This window comes from Pelodiscus sinensis, chromosome 12 (assembly GCF_049634645.1).
Source record: "Pelodiscus sinensis isolate JC-2024 chromosome 12, ASM4963464v1, whole genome shotgun sequence".
Taxonomy (NCBI): Eukaryota; Metazoa; Chordata; order Testudines; family Trionychidae; genus Pelodiscus; species Pelodiscus sinensis.
In genome coordinates this window covers 24,365,621-24,387,500 of record NC_134722.1, presented here as the reverse complement: position 1 = coordinate 24,387,500, position 21,880 = coordinate 24,365,621, and the positions used below count along the sequence as shown (strand labels likewise).

Below are 21,880 nucleotides of genomic sequence, written 5' to 3'. Positions count from 1 at the left end.
CATACATTTTATCTACATGGTATCAAGGTCAAGAAGATTTGCTTCTTGGTGAATATTTGAACATGTGTAAGGTGTAAATGTACCTTGATACTAATAGTGAGGGGGAAATGATGGATGGAAATGGACTCAGGCAAATTTTTAAAAATATCATCTAAGACAGATCTTCCTCGCATTTTAGCTACACACCCTTTATGTGAGATCTTCTATTTCCTGACACATTGACCATATTGGAAAGGATGCCAATGATTACAGAAGGCCTACAAACTACGTGCTGAAATTAAAAACAAAGGATGTAAACAGGATGCGTAATTAAGACACCACTGAGCTAGACATCATGACTGCTGCATGACATAACACGTATAGCAACATAACATTTGCGGAAGCTAGATTCCTCTCACTCTCTCTTTGTAGCAAGCAAGAACTACTCACCTAACAGCTGTAGCCTCCTTCAGATACCCTCTTATAATTGTCTACCAGGTCGAAGAAGATTTCCTTGATCACCAATGAAGAGCATTAAAATGTAAATGTGAAAGCAAATCTAGAAATATTCATGAAAACTGATTTAAATAAATGCTACTTTAATTTGATTTTTTGGAGGGGTCAAATATAGTTTTAAATTTTGACAGGGTTGTATGGTGTATGTTGCAGCATAAGGCAAGCTCCTATTGACTTGTTTGTATGTACAAACTATACTGTGGTACTGTAAATGCTCCCTTTACCAAAATCAATTCAAAGATACAAAACAGACTATTGAAGAGTTTTGCAGCTGCCTTTTGAACCACTTATAAAAGACAACATACAGAAAAAATTAACCCCTATGGCTCTATTAGGAGCAGTATAATAAATGTGCATTTAAAAGATCTATAAACACATATTTATCTGCAAAATGTTCTTGCATAAAACTGTTATTGAAAAGGCTTTCATTTTATCTTGGTGTTATTGTAATTTTATTGAATTGCTTATTCATTCTTTGATATTGTGTTTTAATGGTATTATAAATCTGTTTTATGTCTGATAGGAGCCTCATTGTAAACTGATATAACAGATAATATGGCAATTCACCATAAAAATTCTAAACCAAAAATGCAGATCACAACGCAAAGAAGCACTTTAATTCATTCTGGGTTTCTTTTCATTTTATTTTTTAATTATTTTTCATGTGCTGGTTGCCATCTGTTGATAAAGGATGGTTGTACAAAACTCACAGTACTACACAATGGGAACTTTCGTACAATTCTATTCATAAAAAAACCAACTGTATAAAAGCATCTCAACTCCCCAGACTGAAGATCATTAGCTCGTTCATTGTATAAACTGATTTAAATTAGTCACATTTGGAACTAAACTTTTTATTATTATTTTGGGTAATTTTTCAGTATCATGAATAATAGAATAAAAATCTACCTTCTACAATGTGTCCTATTATTCTTATTCTTTTATTAAAACAATGAAAAACAATTATGATAAAAGATATCATCAACATATAGAACAATTATGTCATAAACCCACTACAGCTCAGAAACTTAGCAGGAAGTTCATGCAATAGAAGTATGTAAGCCTGCCAAATCTAAATAATAAAAAGTCTATTAACAGAAGCCTATTATGACAAAAAGTGTATGACTTGGCCAACACTATTCTGACAAATGTCCAATCCTGTAAGTACTGCTCAAATTTGAAAATGTATTAGGAACTTTATAGCTTACTTGCAGATCTTTACAGCTTTCACTGACAACTACGCACACTATCCTGATTCTCATATAGTAGAACATATCCGACTGTAGTTCTTTACAATTTGTATTTAGTTTGGGTTAATCTTCTGACTGGAAAACAGTTATTTCACTTGATAACATACCGATCCTTCTCTTAAAATTGAGGATAAATACTGAAGTACTAAACTGGAAATAAGATCTACAGAAGTAATAGATTATTAAATTTAAAAATTAAAAACAAAAAAACAAGCCAATTGAAGGTCAATGACTTAGTAGCTTGCTGATGCATACATGTTTTCACATGATATCTAAAAGTAACCAATCATGTTATCATTAAAGAAATACCACTATGAACACAACAAAAAATTCCTGTATCTACAAATATTAAAATCCATATAGTTTTCATAATTGTTTTATAAAAGAAACAACTATTTCCAGTAAGATTTTTCTAGGCTTCAGGTGAATTTTTTTGGAATAATCATATACCTATTTGTATCACTGACATTTCAGAACTAAGAAAAAAAAAAAGAGGATTTAATACTAAAAGTTGACCAGCATGAAAGTGCATGCCGAACTGCAATCTCCATAAAGTCTTAGTGAGTGATTGGAGACTCTGATAATATCCAAGCTCAAATAAGATGAGAGTTCATGGCAGTCTCATCTCTGAGCACTAAACTTTCTTATTTCAGTATGAATCACAGCCCGCTCTTGATATAAAACAAATATTCGGCCCTTGAACCTGCTCTTAGATAAAACAGAAGGCACTTTAATATGCTACATGTAGAGCTGAAGGCTGCACAGGTATGTGCCAGTACATTAGCCACTTATACAAAATACATACCGATGCAAGCCTAGCAATTAGCTTGATTTTTTAATATATATATTTCCGAAAGGTTTTGTAAAGGAAAAAGAACAAAAGTAAATCTTGTAATCGCAGAAGAGTAAGAGAGCTTTGACAGGCCAGCTAAATATGTGTGTCTAAAATTCTTAAAATATACATTTTATAAAGCTAAGTTTAAAGTACTTTTTTAAAAATCATGGTCCCTATGCATTGGTACTTCATTTCAAAACAGCATAGGCCCTTGGGTATTTTGTGGTTACAGTACACATGGAAGAAGATTTCAGGGAGGATGATATTGAGCTAATAGAGCATTAATAGAAATGTTTTTATAGAAGACACACAAACACTTCTAAAAGGCAAATCATGCCTTTCCTTTCCCCTTCTCACAGACTCCTAGGGCTGTGACCAGCAATGGTGCACAGGAAGGATTCAAGTTAAAAGGAAGTTGTCACATGGTTCCATAATGCACAGCTTCACTTGGACTCCCTGTGTAAGTCCACAGACAAGGGTGTAGTACTGGTCCTAGCAAGAAATGCACACAGGACCAAGGGATCTCCAGTTATATGAAGCCATTCTCCCCTATACATGCCCACAAGCAGAGTAATTGTGTAACTTGCTGCCCTGAGACTACAAAAAATAGCTGTAGAACAACTCCTTAGCTTGGAAACAAGGAGTCCTCACTTGCTTCCCACAGATCTCCTCAGTGCATGGCTCAGTTTCTCAGGCTATAAGCTGAGGAAAAGCCTGACACCGAGGTGCACTATATTGATCCAATAGGTAGATTTACAGCATTACAGCCTATTATAAAAATACCTAGTCAGTTAGTATTTATGAGCCTGAACTGGTAGTCGTTCCACTTGCCTAACTCCCACTGAAGTCAATGGAAGTTTTGAACATTGCAGGAGGAGGCACTAAAATGTGAACTGTTGACCCAAATAACTGCAGGAACATTTCACAGATATTAAAGGCAATCACATCCTATTATAACAAGAGCAAATATCCAGGCAACCAATGTGACATCACTATCTCTGATTATATACAGTAGCTTCATTCAGCTTCATGCAATACATTACAAAGGCAACAGACATTAACATTGGTCAACATGGTAATGGAGAGACAAGTGTCTCTTCAGAGTTCAGAATGCAAACAGGTTCTATTATACATGCTCCCAAAAACATGAAGAGCAGAACTGATTGGCGTGGAAAATACTGACCTTGAACTGAAGAGAAATGGAATGTTTCTGTGAAGTATTGGCCAAACCATATTTGAACTGCAGGTCCTTAAGTAAAATAACCCAACTTGAAATATTGACTTGGGGTTGACTCATGTCTCTCTAGCTGAAAAAATGGTTTATTGATACTTATTCAAACTCTCCACACATAGTAAGGTTCCTCAAAAATTCAAGCACAAACTCTCTCTGAAGAAATGAGTCATTAGTAAACAAAACTGTAAATGACTCTTGTTTCTAAGGGTGCATTTACACAGCACAGTTATTTCGAAATAACAATGCAAGTGTCTACACAGCAATTCCATTATTTCAAAATGAATATGAAATAATGGACAGCTTATTTTGACTTCTGTAAACCTCATTCCATGAGGAATAACGCCTATTTCGAAATACCTATTTCGAAATACCTGTAGTGTGGACACTCCACTGCTATTTCGAAATAGCTCCTCCCCAGGGCATTAAAAGTAATTACTCCGTAGTGCTTCCTGGGGCTCTAAATCGAGATATCGCATCCACATTAGGGGAGCCTGTGTCGGACTAATTTCGAGGCTTCCCTGTAGTGTAGACGCACTGTTTCGGAGTATTTTTTTCCATAATAGCTTATTCCGAAATAAGTTTGCAGTATAGACATACCTCAAGTGTAATGGACAGAATGTGAAATAAGAGTTTTCTCTTTACCAGCTGGCTTCAAGGTAGAGGGTACGGGTCCCCCTGTACTTCATCTCTGGAAGAAAGATATTGCTATGCTTCATCTTGCAAGGGATCATGTTCTGGAGCTAAAGGACCTGTCTTCTAGTCCTTATTTTGGATTGATTATCTAGCCATTGGCTGTGTCTAGACTGCATCCCTTTTTTGTAAAAGGGATGCAAATTAGACATATCGCAATTGCAAATGAAGCAGGGATTTAAATCCCCCCGCTTCATTAGCATAAAAATGGCTGCCGCTTTTTTCCGGCTCGGAGCTTTGCCGGGAAAAAGTGCCAGTCTAGACACGGATCTTTTGGAAAATAAAGCCTTTTCCAAAAGATCCCTTATCCCTCTTAAAATGAGGGTTAAGGGATCTTTAAGAGGGATAAGGGATCTTTCGGAAAAGGCTATATTTTCCGAAAGATCCATATCTAGATTGTGCTGATTCCTTGCAATAATGGGCACAATGCAGAATATCAACCAACTTTTCTTGTGCCAAGTATGAAGAGAAAGCTGTCAAGTTGTTTTTTCAGTTAAAAGTCTTTATAAATTGCCTGAAATATCAGAGCCACTGAGTAGTAGTTTCTTAACTGAAGGTGTAACCAAATTTCACTCTGCTTACAACTTGACTCACAAAAGATACTTCTGAGAAGTTGATGTCATTTTAACCAATGTGTCAAACATATTGGATCCCACTAGCTAAAAAACAAAACAAAACAAATCCACATAAGTATTGAAGTTTTCCAGTCAAGTTAGCTGTTAGTATTTATGCTACCAAATTTTACAGTTATACAGGATTAGAGATTATATAGCTACATACATTTATCATTTTAACAAACCTAAAAGATTTATTTGCAAAAATCAGAATTATTATTTGATAACAACAGATAATGTTTCATAAAGTCCGCAAGAGTTATATAAAGTCAACAGGTGTCAATGGGTGATTTTTAGAGACTATAAAGAGAAGCAACAAAAGAGAAATGGGAATCTTGTGGTTCACCCAAACCTTGACAGGGGTGCTTGAGGCACTGGGAGTTAGTGAGTTCTGGGTGTCCAAAGCTCTTTAGAGCAAGAAGATTTAGAAGGCATGAGGACCCTATGGATGTTAAGGAATCCACTCTGCAGTGCAATCTGAGAGAGGTAGGAGCCTCTTGGAACTCATAATATGAAAGCATGTAGCATGCTGGTACTTCAAACTATAGGGCTACGTTTACACTGGCATGATTTTCCAAAAATGCTTAACGGAAAAGATTTCCGTTAAAAGCATTTTTGGAAACGCGCGTCTAGACTGGCAGGATGCTTTTCCGCAAAAGCACTTTTTGCGGAAAAGCGTCCGTGGCCAATCTAGACACGGTTTTCCGCAAAAAAGCCCTGATTGCCATTTTCGCAATCGGGGCTTTTTTGCGGAAAACAGTACTGTGCTGTCTACACTGGCCCTTTTGCGCAAAAGTCTTTTGGAAAAAGACTTTTGCCCGAACGGGAGCAGCATAGTATTTCCGGAAAAGCACTGACAATCTTACATGAGATCGTCAGTGCTTTTGTGGAAATTCAAGCAGCCGGTGTAGACAGCTGGCAAGATTTTCTGGAAAAGCAGATGATTTTGCGGAAAAACTTGCCAGTCTAGACACAGCCTAGGAGAGGTGGAAGGTCTGTGGGCCTTTTCAATCAACTAAACTCTACACCTATCGTCTTCTTCCACCCTTCCCACCACTTCCCAGTTTGAAAAAATAAGGACAACCAACTGATCAAAACTTTGTCATCTTTTTTAAAGTCTGTAAATGTGAAAATAAGAAATATAATTAACAAACAACCAAGCATTTAAAAGTATGGAAATAAACAGTTAAAAGAAATTTATGGGATGGTAGATAAATTATGAATTGTCCTTCCTGTTGATTTCCACACTTTGAAATATTGAGGATTGGCTGGCTTACAACTGTGACACTTTTTGATACATATACTTAGTAGCAACCTTAAAGAGTATTGGGTTCTGTCAATCAGTACAAAGCATAAACAAAAAAATCATTATATTACAGTCTATTGGCCTTCATTAACCTATAGACTGTAATGGCTTTAAAAGAAACCAGACTATGGAAGTGTATCTGTGTTCATGAGTGCTGTCTAAATGTGACCAGATAGGACTCAGAGCATGAAACTTGAAGTTCATTCCCAGCTCTGAACTGACCTGCTGAATCGCATCTGCCCATTTAATTTATCTCTCTACCCTTCTACTTATTCCTATCTAAAATTACTTCAGTAATATGCCACTGTACATACTTCAGAATATACACTTTGGGTCAAATTCTCTGCTTGTGTAAAAATAGATATTGCTCCACTGAAAATCTTGAATTTCACCCATTAACACCAACAGAGAATTTGGCTTGCAGTTCATGTTCTGATGCTGAATTAATTAATTAATGATTGTAAAATGCTTTGAGAGAACATATGATACAAAGTGCTATACCAGCGCAAATATCATTAGTATTCTTCGAATCTGACAAATAAATGCAAGATGATCTACAGATTCTATGGGACGTATTTTCAAATACAAAAAGCCTGCACACCCCTCCTCTGCCCATGGTTGGGAATTTTTGACCGCAACGAAATGATAAACTATATAGCCCTCCTAACTCTTCCACCAAACTAATAACATTGATAAGCCCACATCATACATTAGCCACCAGCTAAATTTCAGTTCCAACTTCACAAATGCAGGTTTTAGCCTGTTTGACTCAGTAGCCCCTGTAATGACCTGGGTTCATTATTTGCAGTCACCCAAGGCCTGTTTAAAGAAATAACACTTTGGAGTTCGGTTTCAATCACTGTTTTGCATACTGGTTGAAGAAAAAGTAAAGAGAAAGAGCAAGCATGTGCAGAGCTTTTATAAAGGAGTGATGGTTGTATGTTCTTTTCTTTAACATATAGGGAATTTATACTTTACCTATTCAGCCTTCCTGAATGTAGCTCCTTGACAGCAATAATTAATAAATTTGCCCTGCTACAGTCATAAAAGCCAAGGTATTTTTTTGTCTAAAAAGCCTGCTTTATACATTTTCCTCAGTGTGTACAGCAAGACTTGAAACACAATTAGTTAACCATTCATCTTAAACTAGTAAACCTCACCTTCAGGTGTATAGTTTGAAGAACTGTATATTGGATAATTTTGCTTCTAAGTTAGGATTTTCAAAGGAGTGTAAGGGAGGTAGGTGCCCAAATTCTATTAGATTTACAGGCTTCCATTCGATTTGAGTTTTGGGTATCCGACTGCTTTGAAAACTCTATCCCTGAACTTAATTCTAAAAAATGTCTTGTGCCAAGACTCAGCCAAAAATTCATTTTTAGAGCCAGATAATAAACCCCTGATAATGGCAAGAAACCTTGCAGGAAGTTTTGCTGTAATAAAGAGCACTGTCAAAATAGTCCATTTCCTCCACAGTAAGATGTTACATAAGCTAATTGCATTTCAGTATTTAAAAATAGTTTAAATATTTTGATGGAATTAAATAATTCTAACTATATTACTTTGTAAGCTCTTCAAGGCACAGAACATATTTTCCTATGTATTTGTACAGTGCCTAGCACAAATCACGGCCATAATAAATATAAATAATGGTATGCACCTCCTCCCCCTCCCCCATAAAAATGTGCTATAAGTCTTTCCACCAAGATAAACGACACCAAAGGAAACATTTATAATACATAAAAAGGAAATCATAAATCCTGTTAGATTCTGTGTAAAGTACATTATGTTATTACACAGTCTTTTCTATATGGAATCCATCATATCTCTTTTAGATTCAGTATGTTCAGAGTAATCTGAAGAAACAGAGAAAACGGGATCAAGTTTAGTAAGCAAATGCAATATTTGTGTTTGATGAAAGGTACACTGTACAACTTATTTAGGATATCATGAAGAAAGTAAATCCCTGGGGACATGTACACACAGATCCCAGATAAATGAGTTGATTTTGACATTTGAGAGCCTGGGAAAGTGAAGAAATCACAGTTATTTATCTCAGAGGAACATTTAGGAAAATGCTGATGAGATGTCCCAAAACATTACCATAATACCATCTATCACATTTTAAAAAATTAACTACTTCATAATCCTTAAATATTATTTACACAAAGCTCAAAATAATGTTTCCAGCACGTCACCTACTGTGCTGCATGCTGTACACAGATTCCTTTACAATATTTGTTTTGCAGTAGCTGCACAGAGGTACTGCAGATGTGACATCTCACATTAGAAGCATCCTTCTACACCTGTAATAAGAGCAGGTTCAAATAGATCATTTCAGTACAAATTATATATCTTATCAACATTTAAGTTATTTAAGTCATGGGACTATCACTAAAGCAATTAAAGCCTCTGGTGTATGAAGAAGAAAAAAGAAAAAGAAAAAGAAAAAGAAAGCAAAGTTCTCTGGTCTTTGTGAAACATCAAGCTAGAATATAACAATTATTACATTTATATTTTCTTTCACGTTAAGATCTTATGCTGAGAGTGGAGATGGCAAAAGACCTTCAAGGCAAATGATCATATGTACTGATTCAACTCCATCTCAAACTGTTACCCATATTTTAAAATCTATTCATAATACAGGATTGAGTCCAGGCCAAGAATAGCTTGAAATACAAACTTTTTTGTTTCTATTCCTCCCAGAAAAAGCAACACAGTGCCCTGTACACTGACTAATATATACATACTCATGACATGTCTAGTATTTTTTAAATCCTAAACACATCTTAACTGAATATCATTCTTATATAATTAAGATTTAAGCTAAAACATGGGCAACACAACGCTTCAAAAAACACACGTTTTCAATCCTATTGCAATGCACTATACAGAAAACTAATAAGTAGTATCGGCATTAAACTAAGAGGAGTTTTTACAAAATTATTTGTTCTTTAATAGCATCAGTGCTTTGGCCAGGTTTCTATATACATAGTGTATGTAATCACTGAAAATAAAAACTGAATACAATTTTGAACAGTTTACATGATATAATTACAAAGAAAGCTACAATACTTATATTATTTTTTCAGAAACTAACCTGGCAACATGTCCCAATGTATGAAATCAAGCATCTGCATTATTTGATCTAATGCTATAAAACATGAAACTTGTAGCACCTGTGAAAGAGTGAAAAAATGGAACACAAAAATATCTTTTAATTAAATATATTAATGATAAATAGTATTCCAGTATTTGAAGTCCAAATATATACTCAAGTAATTGTCAACTACTTCAGTATATACTCAGGTAACCTACTTTGCTTTCTAAGTTAAGCTTGCAGATATTTTAGCCATCATACATTCAATCCCCAATCTTTCATGAAGCAAAGCAGATATTCCCTTGTAAAGAAAAAGAAAGGAAAGAGGACCAGGAAGTCCTAATAACCCACAGCTTAATGACATGGCCCTACCCATTCTGTAGGGAACCCATTCTGAACATACACCACACAGCCGAAGAGCACTGGTTTGGGAGAGCATGTCAGGCCTTAGACAGAGAAGCAAGCTGAAGAAGCCACTCCATGGAGTAACCTTCCGTCACACCTGGCAGATTCCCAACTGAAAATCCACATGAAGTAACGCTGGTTGAACCTGCATTAAATCTCCCCCATGGACTCTCTATTTTCTCTATTTGGCTGTGTCTAGACTGGCAAGTTTTTCCGCAAAAGCAAGTGCTTTTGCAGAAAAACTTGCCAGCTGTCTACACTGGCCGCTTGAATTTCCGCAAGAACACTGATGATCTCATGTAAGATTGTCAGTGCTCTTGCGGAAATACTATGCTGCTCCCATTCAGGCAAAAGCCCTCTTGCGCAAATGCGGTATTGTTTTGCACAAAAAAGCCCCAATCGCGAAAATGGCGAACTGGGCTTTCTTGCACAAAACCACGTCTAGATTGGCACAGACGCTTTTCCGCAAAAAGTGCTTTTGCGGAAAAGCATCTGTGCCAATCTAGACGCTCTTTTCCGCAAATGCTTTTAACAGAAAAACTTTTCCGTTAAAAGCATTTGCGGAAAATCATGCCAGTATAGATGTGGCCATTGAGAAAAGAACTGCAATAGAGATCATGGAAGAGGCTCAAGCAGCCAAGGAAAGCTTGTGTAGCAGGCCTGGCAAGCAGTACGCCTAGGAACTCTTAGATGTTGCCTATTTTCCCTCCAGATCTTCAGGCTCTGAGGGCCTGGAAGACAGGTTTCTGTTCCTAACCTTTGAGGCTGCAATCCCCTCCCATACAGACTCTGAGTGCAGTTTTAAAAACAATGTTCCTTCTATTCCCTGTATTTCAGGGGACAGGAGAGAAGCACTTAACCCAGACTACCAACAGAATAGATTAAATAGCTATCTATTGTATGTTAGCATTGTCACCTGCATTTTGAAAAGATAAATGGACTATAATACTATACTTACGCTAATGAGAACAACCTTTGCTATTTCTCCAGTGACTCATTTGGAAAGCGTATGTTTCTTTAATTGTTTATACAGGAGGTTTAAAAATAATGAGTAAAGTTAAAACAAAGAGAAAAATGAAGAAAATATAAAATCCTTTTTTAAAAAATAGGAAAAAACATTGTGGAAATGAATGCTGGATAAACATTGAGAATTCAGAAAACCTATTGTGCTGGTTTCACAGAGCTATAGGTACTATGCCTTCTGTTCCACACATTTCAACAAGCTGATACTATTTGCTGTCTGATCATTATAGAATTTGACAACATCATTTGAGAACTTTACTTACTAAGATATCAATAATTAAATGCTTTCAGTTCACACTTTGTTCTTGTGGATACTGGCTATTTATCTCTGTCCTTTAGGGAAGCTAATGGCATAATGGGCAAAACATCAAGAATAATTAAGAAAAACTATTGGTATAAACTCCATCGGAAGAAATATAACTTTTGTGTGTGGCTCCTGCTTGAAAACTCACATCCTGCACTTAGTTTCAAAATTAAGGAAAGATATCCTTTCCTGATAACTGTTAACTGTACTTTGTGTTTAGAGAACACGGTACATACTGTAATTAACGATTTAATAGCCACTAAGTGTACTCTTACTTTCTTGTTAAAAGAATAGCTGGCTGAAACAGCAGTAGCCCATTACAGAAAGCACTTCTCTCCTTTGTCAATTTCTTTAGCAACAGTCACAGTAACATGTACTGCTGGAAGTGGCAAAATTTGCTTTGCAGTAAAGGTACTGCACACATACTGTACACTACTGTACACTAGACATAATAATACTATATAGTGTAAGTAGATTTTCTATTATACTGATCAAGCCTGATTCTGGGAGGTGCTGAGTCTCCTCTGGGGGATTCAGAGTACCCACAAACACAACAATTACTATGCGATTAATATCTTGATACAGTCAATATCTTGATACAGTCACGGTGATAGACCAAGACAAAACAGATTAATTTGACTAAGCAGTGGCTGCAGCTTTACAAATTTGATTAATAAACTGGCAACCCCTCACACAGAGCTGGCCTGTCCCCAGCAGATCCACTATCCTTGTTATATTCCAGATAGCAAGCCCAATAGACTGCAAAATGAGAAAAGCACTATCATGTGTCCCAGTCAAAAAGGATAAAGCCCCGTAACCTAATATCCAACAGTCATAGAAATGTAGGGTTGGAACAGACCTCCAGAAGTCATCATGTCCAGTCCCCAGCACTGAAGCAGGATTGAATAAACCTAGACCATTTCTGACAGGTGTTTGTACAACCTAAAAGTCTCTGATAATAAAAATTCTACAACTTCCTTTGGAAGCCTGCTCAGGAGCTCAGAGTTAAATGTTTTTCCTGATATTTAACCTAAATTGACCTTTGCTGCTGATTTAGCCCCTTATATCTTGCCATTCCTTCAGGCTGTGTCCAGACTCAGGGGTTTGTTCGAAAAAAGGCTACTTTTTTCGAAAAAACTTCACCTGCGTCTAGACTGCAGCCGCATTCTTTCGAAATTAAATCGAAAGAATGCGGCTTTTCTTTCGACGGTGGTAAACCTAATTCCATGAGGAAGAACGCCTTCTTTCGAAAGTGCTCTTTCGAAAGAAGGCGTTCTTGAAAGCAAACAGGCTTTTTAGAAAGAGAGCATCCAGACTCACTGGGTGCTTTCTTTCGAAAAAGCGGCTTGCTTTTTCGAAATTCCGCGTGCAGTCTAGACGCTCTCTTTCAAAAGAGGCTCTTTCAAAAGTATCTTTCGAAAGAGCCTCTTTCGAAAGAGGCTTGCAGTCTAGACATAGCTTCAGTGGGCAAGAAAAACAACTGATTCATCTTCTCTGAATAACAGCCTTCAATCTAGCTTAATACATATCTGGTCCCCCTTCAAAACTAACATGCAGGTTATTTAACTTTTCTTCATAGGTAAGATTTTCTAACTTTTTATCAGTTTTGTTGTTTTCCTTGGTATCTCTCCTATTTGTCCACATCTTTCCTAAAGTGTGGCACCCACATCTCCACGTAGCTAAAGCCACGCCTGTGATAACTACAATGAGACAATTATCTCTCACGTCTTACATATGACATTTCTGTTGTTATGCATCACAATGATATTAGCTGCCAGTACAGCCCTATCCCATTGTTGATTCATATTCAATTTGTGATCCACTATCACCAGTTTTACTTTAACAAACCAACTGCCTTGAATCTGTAGTCCAAAGTAGGAGTCGTCCATTCCTATATCTAAAACTCACCAAATATTGTAAGTATTAGTCAATCCAGGGGGGCCAACAGAATTGCCAGGCCCCTAGGCAAGGTAGGGCAGGGAGAAGGGGAGGGGGCAGTTCCATGCTTCCGAAAGGTGTGGAGTTTCAGGTGGATGGTGAAGGGCTAGCTTCCTCCTCCCCCCGCCCCAGCTGGCCCATCAGTACTGCTTGAAGTGCATTGCCTGGGACTCCGGTGACAATTTAAAGAACCCAGTTGCCTCCTTTGCACCAGTCCCCTCCGCTGCATCAGCAAGCCTAGTTCTATCCTCTTTATGTTCAAGTTGGGAGTTAAAATACCAGAAAAGGGAACTATACTCCCCAAAGAGCAGAAATTGAGGATGCTTATAATAGTTCCCCAGCACAACTCTGTAGGAATTTGAACCACATAAAGTTTGCAGCATAGTACTCCCACAATACCCCCAGATTTTTCCTGGGGAAAGCAAAAAAAGGCAAACAGGCAAAAAATTCCTTCCACATAATAAAACTGATAATCATCAAGAGCCCTACACCTTCCCAAATGAACCCCTGCAACACACTACTCAACCTATCTACACAAGCTGCACCTGAAACCTATGGCACAGAACAGCACTCCTCTGCTGAGGCTATATTTTAACCCCCTGACATAGATTACAGAAGAGAACAGAGTCAGTCTAAGAACAAGAGGGTTACAAACCCTCGAGACACATAACCCCAGGGCACCATGCCACTTGTACTCTCAGCATACACAGAGCCAAGCACAGGCTCAGCATATCATTTAAATCCCAGGCTCTCCCGCAATGCTGAGCGCCTACCAGAGCATGATTCCCATTCAAGGGTGGATATGTACTGAAAACACTTTGAAGTCTCCAAGTGCTATCAGTAATAGGAAGCTAACTGTTGCATGACCTCTGGAAAATGGCTCCCTTTCAGATAAGCAGTTGAACATAACAGCATACCCCTCCTTTCAAAAAGCATAATCCTATCATCATTTAAAAAGTACTGTAGTTTTCAATTCCTGTTCATCAGTCATTTCACTCAGTGTTCAAGTTGGTGGCAAAGTTCTTACAAAAACCATATTAGCTCCACAAATGTTTATCTTTAATCTACAAATAACTACATTTGGAGAAAATGAAATGCTGCCTTTTCATCATTAAATTATGCAAGACTTGCAATCTTCATGAGTAAATTTATTGCAATGAAAATGGACATCTTCGCATGAATTACAAAGGACTGGAAAATCTGAAGTAGAAATAAGCCACCAAAAACTTAAGGAAGAAATATTACAGGAACCAGTGTGTCAACCCTAATTGTGTAATTACTTTCTGGCTTGGTCATATAAGCTAGAAGCAAGAACCAAGAGACAATGGTAATTTCTTACTGCTGAAATGAAGGTGTCAAACTGTCTCGGGTATTCTGTGTGCTCCAAGCTAAAGTTTACATTTATATCATGTTACTTCAATTACAATCTTAAGAAAGACTTGAATACTTTAGCAACATTAGGCTAGCATTCAATGTCATTAAATGTTAAACATACACTAGCAGTTGCTTGTGTCAATTAAGTTTTTGTATATGTGCTTGATGAAATTCCAGTGTGCACACTGTGTTGTTGACTGAAAAGAAATCACCTTTTTTATTCAAACCCTGAACATTTTTCTTCCTATTCTCCAATCCCCACCTCTCCATGTCTCAACAAAATGTACAGCAGCAGTGAACAAACGTCTAACATTGGGGCGAGGAAGGGAGTTACCTCTATTTTGATATTTAAAGTAGTACCTTTTATGTGAGGGACTTAAAAGAGCTTAACACATGTAAAATCAATTAAACATCAGTGGCAATGTGAAGTACTGTATGAATTTAATCAATATGAGCCTGATTCTGCCAATGGCTTATATTGAGTAATACCTTCACACCCAAGGCAGTCACACTGAAAGGCATTATACAACATGAGTAAAGGCTGCAGAACTGAGCTTTAATTGTCATATGGCAGGGAACAGAACTCAAAAATCCTCCCCTTGTTCCCTCCGTTGAAATCTAGACTATATTTTCTCTCTTTTTCTCATGGACTGAAGGTAGATAGATGAATCTGCACCATTCCCATACCATCCACTATGACAAGTCATTAACTGTCTTTTTCAAAAGCAGCCCAAAGCAATCTTTATGCTACTACACATTATTGTCACTTCATTTTATAACTTATTTGTTTTCATTTCTTCAATTTCTCTCTTGTGGGATTGAGTCCTTTGGTACGGTACTGACAGATGTTAGTGTTAGAAGCGCAAACTTTCTTCCTTGGCAGACAGAAATCAATGAAACAAAGACCACTTTACAGTAAACAATCAGAACAGAGTATGTAAGAGAAACAAATGACACAAATAGTAGTTGAGTATCTAGAGTCAGTATGTATGTGTGTGTTCAAAGCCACAATGTATTTTGTGGATTATCCAGTTTGAGTGCTAATAAAACCTTTATTCTGTACCATATTATCATGTGTTTTTATCAGTGGCACCCAGTTTTTTTCTTTCTGTAACATATTTTAGGACTGTTTTTAACAATTTTCAAACGTTTTTTGAGACTATTTCTTGGAAACTTCCACTTGCAACAACAGATAGTGTATATACTATGAGTCCAATTGTGCCCTGCTCAAACTAGGAAAAATGCAAAAAAAAACAAAAACCCCAAAACCCATCCTTTGAAAATTATATAATATAGCTTTTTATACAGTTGTTAAGTCTAATTTATTAGTCCTCTTCTGGGAGAAAATTAAGTGCTTAGAGACTCTCCTCTCCGGTAGAGCAAAACTCCCGTCTCTTTCCCAACAAGGATATGACATACTTTAAAGCCATGATACTTTTCTATTTAGAAACATTGTTTATGGTGCAGAAATTTTTTTTGCCATGTCTAAGACCTCAACAAGCTATAATTTAGGGAGAAATCCAATACTAAAAAGAAAAGAAAGAAACTTTTCCTTGACAAGTTGATTGTAAAAATGGCACCCATTCGAAGCTTTTCAAGGGCTAGAATGTTAGAACAACTCACTGGATGACAGCAGGCAATAGATTATAGGTATTTAATAAATTACATGGGCATGTGATAAAGAAGTTATCACATAGATATCACAACCACATATGCACACACTATCACTATGTACACGCTATAAAAATAATACATTCTGTTATGAACAAATACATAGTACAGAAGAGAGGATGTATGTGTAAATTTTCCAAGACACTATGTTTGAGAAAGAAAAAAAAAAAAAAAAAAGACAAGACCAAATCCTGCTTGCTGTAGTCAGAGAGTGACTAAGTCCCATGGGGTTAGTGAGGTGATTTCTGAATAAGGGCTGTAAGATTTGGCCAAAAAATGTACAGTTGATTGAATAGGCTAACCAACTGCGTAACAAACATCATCTTTATGTTTCCTAAAATAGTCTAAAAGTATAAGAATGTCAAATTTAATTTATGAATATACATTAATTAAAATGTAACTGTGTTTTTCTGCATATATCTAAAAACACAGTATCCATACATGCATGAAGGACATTGATTCCCCTATTGTTTGACTTTATTAATATATTATACCTGATTAAAATATAGTAATTAGAAAACATAAAGCCAAATTGTAAACTGAGATTCATATACAGAAACTGCTGGCATGAATGGGAGCCACATGCACAAAAATCTGAGACCAAAATCTGGCCCATTTTTCTTAGCTTCCTCAATCTCTAGTTTCGGATATGAGTAATTGTGACAACTGCAATGTTACCCATTTTGATTTTCCTTAGACTTCCTCTCAAAGAGCTTTCTGAAGTGTTTTTTCTTCTTGTTTGTTTTTGTTTTAATTTAGAAACATCCTTCTCTGTCTGTAAAAAGAACATTTCTCTCTGCAGCTGCTTTACCTCCACTAAAGTTTTTGGTTTAAAAAATTTATAAAACAAGCCATTTTCCTCAGCAGTTGTCCCTACCTGAAATGAAATTCCTTACCCTAATAGTTACATGTCTGCCAAATGATTATTTGAGTGGGAGATACTTTCAAAGTAAAAACAAGAAATATATTAAATGCTGCCTTTAATAATCCTCACTGACATGTCATTATTCATCTTCAAAATTGTAAATGTAAACATTAATGCTCACAGCACTTTTGTGAGGTGCTGTAATTATCTCCACCTTATAGATGGGAAATTGAGGCACAGAAAGATTTTGAGATTCACTTGTGATTCCACAGAGAACTCAAGTAATCCTAGATCCCACTTTTGTGCTTAGATCCCTACACCAGCACCTCTCTCCTAAACCCAGTCACACATGGTTCCCTAAAGATATCAAAACAAATATAATCATACTGCACATAAGACCTTAAAAGTGCAATTACTTTAAGCCCTGCTTCCAATAATAAGCTCTGCAGTTGAAAGTTTCACTTACAATCAAATGCCTTCAGTGTTTCAGGACAATGGAAATGATGGACACCAAAGCTGTATTTCACAGAGGTTCTAGATTTTGTGGGTTAAAGACAAATCTTTATTTTCTGAATGTAATTTTATTACATGTATTTTCCCTCATGATGCTAGCAGTAAACATGAAAGCAAAGTATGACTGACGTGATGTGTAGTCCTAGTCTCATTTGGACATCACATACAAATAATAGATCCATTAAGATTTAGCTGAAAATTCTAACTATATAGGAAATTCATATTATTAATACAGTAGACAATACTCTGAGTGTTCATAACATGAAATGTGTTTAAGATGTATTTGGGTTACATTTTCTTATCAGGGGCTATGAGAGTGAAAGGGGCTTAGAAAAGGTTTACATGTCTTATTTTGAGAGAAATATATAGGATATGGTATATCTTACACACTCCACATCATAAGCTGTTACAGTGTATGCTGGAATCATCATTAGTACAGTATAAGATCTGATCCTGCAGCCACTCCATGCAGAGAGCTCTCTCTGAATTCAACACCAATGTCATATGTGAAGCAGTTCCAGGACTGGGGCCATTGGTCCATTCAGAGGGGATGCATCAACTGCACTAATGTACACTTTATTCCAACAGCATTTACATCTGGTTACTTACATTCCCTGGGACAACAGTCCATCCTCCCACCACAGATGAAACTTGGACTCCTGAATTTGGGCTTGTGTTTCCAAGTTTTAGCTCTATTCAAGCAAAACTATAATAAAAATGATTATGCAAACAAACTGCTATGTCTGCAGTACAGCTCTATTTCAGCTTCAAAGGATCAGCTATTGTCAGTGGTTTTGTGTGTGGAATGGCTACCTGCAAAAATGTACTTTAAAGCATTAAGAACAGAGCATGTTATAAATCCAAGTTTAAAAATTAGAAGCTTATTGTGTGAATTTGAAAATTTAAAATATACACACAAAATGTACAAATATTACTACACTAAGCCAAAAACGTGACATTTCAAATACCAGAGAACTATACAACTGACACACAAACAAACATCATCAGAGAGGATTTTATAAAGAAATTACTGACAGACCAAGGTTGCTATTAGAAGTCATGGCTATAACAAAGCTTTAGGGAAAATATGTTTAAAATATACTCATGTCATACAATTTGTGATTTTGGGTTCACTGTCAAATTAATAAGAGCATCTTTTTTATTTTTCATAGCTTGTAATAGCTTATTCATCTTTTTCTGGTTTTGTCACTGATATTTCATGTCTGCCTTGATCTTATTTTTAATCTAATTTACATACATACAAGCACCAAAAGACAATCATGATAATAATAATACACAGTGTTGTATGGCTAAAATGTGACTTGAAACTTCAAGACTGCAGCTGTAATTGATGCTCTGTCTTTGCTTGCTGTTTTTTGTCATAATGAACAGAATTAAAAAAATCTTATGAAGATGCATTTTCAGAAAATGGCATCTATGTACACAGATATTAAAAAAATACGAATAGTTTTAGGACACCTATCTTGGTGCTTTGTTACCCACTACACTGCTCCGAAATATACCAAGTATAGTGAATCTGGCACATGACGACCTAAGATACTGGGGGCTGTACCTGGTCTGTCTTGATGTTTCATTAATTTTAATAGAATGACCATTTTAAATAGCGGTGCAGGAGAAGCAGAATCCATGGGGAAAAAGCAAACTGTAGAAATATTACTAATGAATGAGGGTGTTTTGCTGAACTCCATTCGTAAAAGAAATATGGGAAATAACTATAACCTTCCTTTTATTTTCTTGAGAAATAGTAAGAAGGCAAAGAGCATGTTTCCATACTAAGAATGTATAAAAGTTCTGATTCAGCACAGAATTATCTTCATATGATAAGAACAGCTGTAGTGTTCCAATGCTACAGTCTAAACATTGGGCAACAGGCCTTGCTCCTTCACTTTTCAGTGATAATATGTGATATGTGCCTCCTGACAATAATATCATTATAAACTTTATTTTTACATTTGGCATTTCATAGTACAACTGGCAACTTCTTACTGAGATCTAGTATAGTGACCCCACACATTGCAGGGCAATTTACTGAATTCCAGTATAACCAAAAGTACTTAATGATTCTGGAATGCCTAAAACACTATTAACAGCTAAAACCACATATCAACATTTTGGAAATAACCATAAAATATGTTGGCTGCTAACAGTCAAGGGAGATTTTGATTTATTGAATAAAGTATTATCTTGGGACAAAAATCAAGATAAAATTTTTAGGGAGACTTGACATATTACCTATACCCAGTGTAATTTTGTGCTAAAACATTAAGGATAAAGAGTGCATTTTTGGAATAGGCTCAATCGCCAAATTTGCACAATGCCATTATCTATCAAGAGAGATTCTTGATTGTGATAATACTTTCGATTTATAAACTAATACAATAAAATTACTGATATTAAAATAACTTCCTTGACACTAGATTACTAATTGCATAGCTACAGTGAAAAATTATAATTGTAAACCTGATAGAATGCCAACATGGAAAATGCTATTTCCTGACTGATTCATTAGTAACATACACCTCACAGGAAAAAGAACTGTGTGGCACATTTTCAAAAGTAGTTATGCACCTAAAGATGCTGATAAACACTTTGAAGGGGGTTTCAAAAGAACTTAGGCACCTAATTTAGATATTTAGTCATTCTGAAAATCCTAGTGAGCACCCATCTGCATCTTCAGATGTCCAAATACCTTTAAAAACTGCCTCCTAGATAATACTGTGATGTATCTCAAAGTGTACAATATTTTGTTAATCCCACAGATAGTATGTAAGACAAAGTTTAAAAAAATATTCTCTATCTTGTGATCTTTTCCAGACTTATTCCTAGATTTGAGACTGTGAGCCTGGTCCAAAGTCACTGGAGTCAGTGAAAGACTCCTATTGACTTCAATAAGAGCAACCAACAATGGTACTGACCCTCTCTGCATTTGCTCTCAATGTGTAGCCAATAGCCACACTGCTGACTTCAAACCCTTCCTCTAGCAACAAGCAGCAAACTTGTTCTGGGCACTGGCTCAATGTAAAAATATTCCCCCACAAACAAAAATAACCCCCCTATTCCTCAATTCTCAACACCAATGAGGATGCTCAGGACAGTCCCAACCATAATATACAAGTTTATATTTAACCTATATCTAGCTAATGTTAGTCCACATTGCTTAAAATACAGGTTGGACCTCGCTTGTACGGCACACTTGGGACCTGACTGGTCCCGAACAAAGGGATTTGCCGGACCAGGGAAGGTCCCTACTCTCATGGCTGTACTGCCACTGAGTAGGGCTCCAATCTGCCTCCGCTGCTGCTTCAGCCTCCCAGGGCTCTCCCTGGCCCCACCTCCACCGGGGACAGAGCGCCATGGCCAGAGCTCCACAGCCAGGGCAGAGCTCTTCAGCTGCCTGGCTCCACGTCTGGGGCCAGAGCTCTGCAGACGCGGCTGGAGCTCCACAGGTCTGGCCAGAACTTCTTGGCTGCCGTTGGGGCTGGAGTTCCTCGGCCGCTGGAGCAAGAACACGGATGGAGCTCTGCAGCTAGGGACGGGGCCAGAACTCTCTGGCTGCCACTGAAGTCGGAGCTCTCTAGCTCAGGCCAGAGGTCCATAGCCACAGCCAGGCTAGAGCTCCCCAGCCGCTGGGGCCAGAGAGCTCTGCTAGAGCCAGAACTCCCCGCCATGCCATCCAACCTCACACACAGACTCTGGGCTCCGTCTCCCTTACAGCGCTTCTGCCCCACTGCCGGACCTTCCTCTCCCTGGGCTGTGTGATCCAGGAACATCCGTGGTCCATGCTGGACCACGGATGTTGCCAGACCAGGGAGTCCCACTTCGGGGAGGTATAACCTCTATTAACTCTTCATGATCCATGGCCCTGGCATGCTTGGGGCTTTGTTGACTAAAGTCAATCTAATATTATTTTCTATAGTGATAAGGCATTCTAAAATAAAAATAAACATTCTAAATTCTAAAACAGCAGCCCACAGAGTCTCAGTGGATCTGGAGAGAGCCAATTTGCCACATGTCATTGCCTCTCTGCCTTGTTCCAGCAGCTTAAAAAAAATCAAATACTTTCCTACTATTACTTTCCCAGGTACGCAACTACAGCAGATACAACAGGAATAGCACAGCACTCCGAATGGAAGAGTCAGGTCCTCCTGAGAAAAGCTCCCAATTAAGTTGTGTTACACACAGAGAACAGATTTATTTAAGAACCTGTGGCCAAGACAAGTTCTACAGGATGGGATGTCTGTGCCT

General features: G+C 37.2%; 1 protein-coding gene across 3 annotated transcripts in view; it reads right to left on the bottom strand.

Moving 5' to 3' along the window:
* Positions 1–21,880, bottom strand: part of TSHZ3 (teashirt zinc finger homeobox 3) — an 80,967-nt gene that overhangs the window by 37,966 nt on the left and 21,121 nt on the right. The window contains exon 3 of one of the 3 annotated variants that reach the window (XM_075940156.1): positions 9,522–9,600. The exons of the other annotated variants lie outside the window; for them this stretch is intronic. Coding sequence (XP_075796271.1) covers positions 9,522–9,561 — 40 coding nt within the window. The 5' untranslated portion in view covers positions 9,562–9,600. The remainder of the gene's footprint in view (positions 1–9,521; positions 9,601–21,880) is intronic. 3 annotated transcript variants of the gene reach the window in all.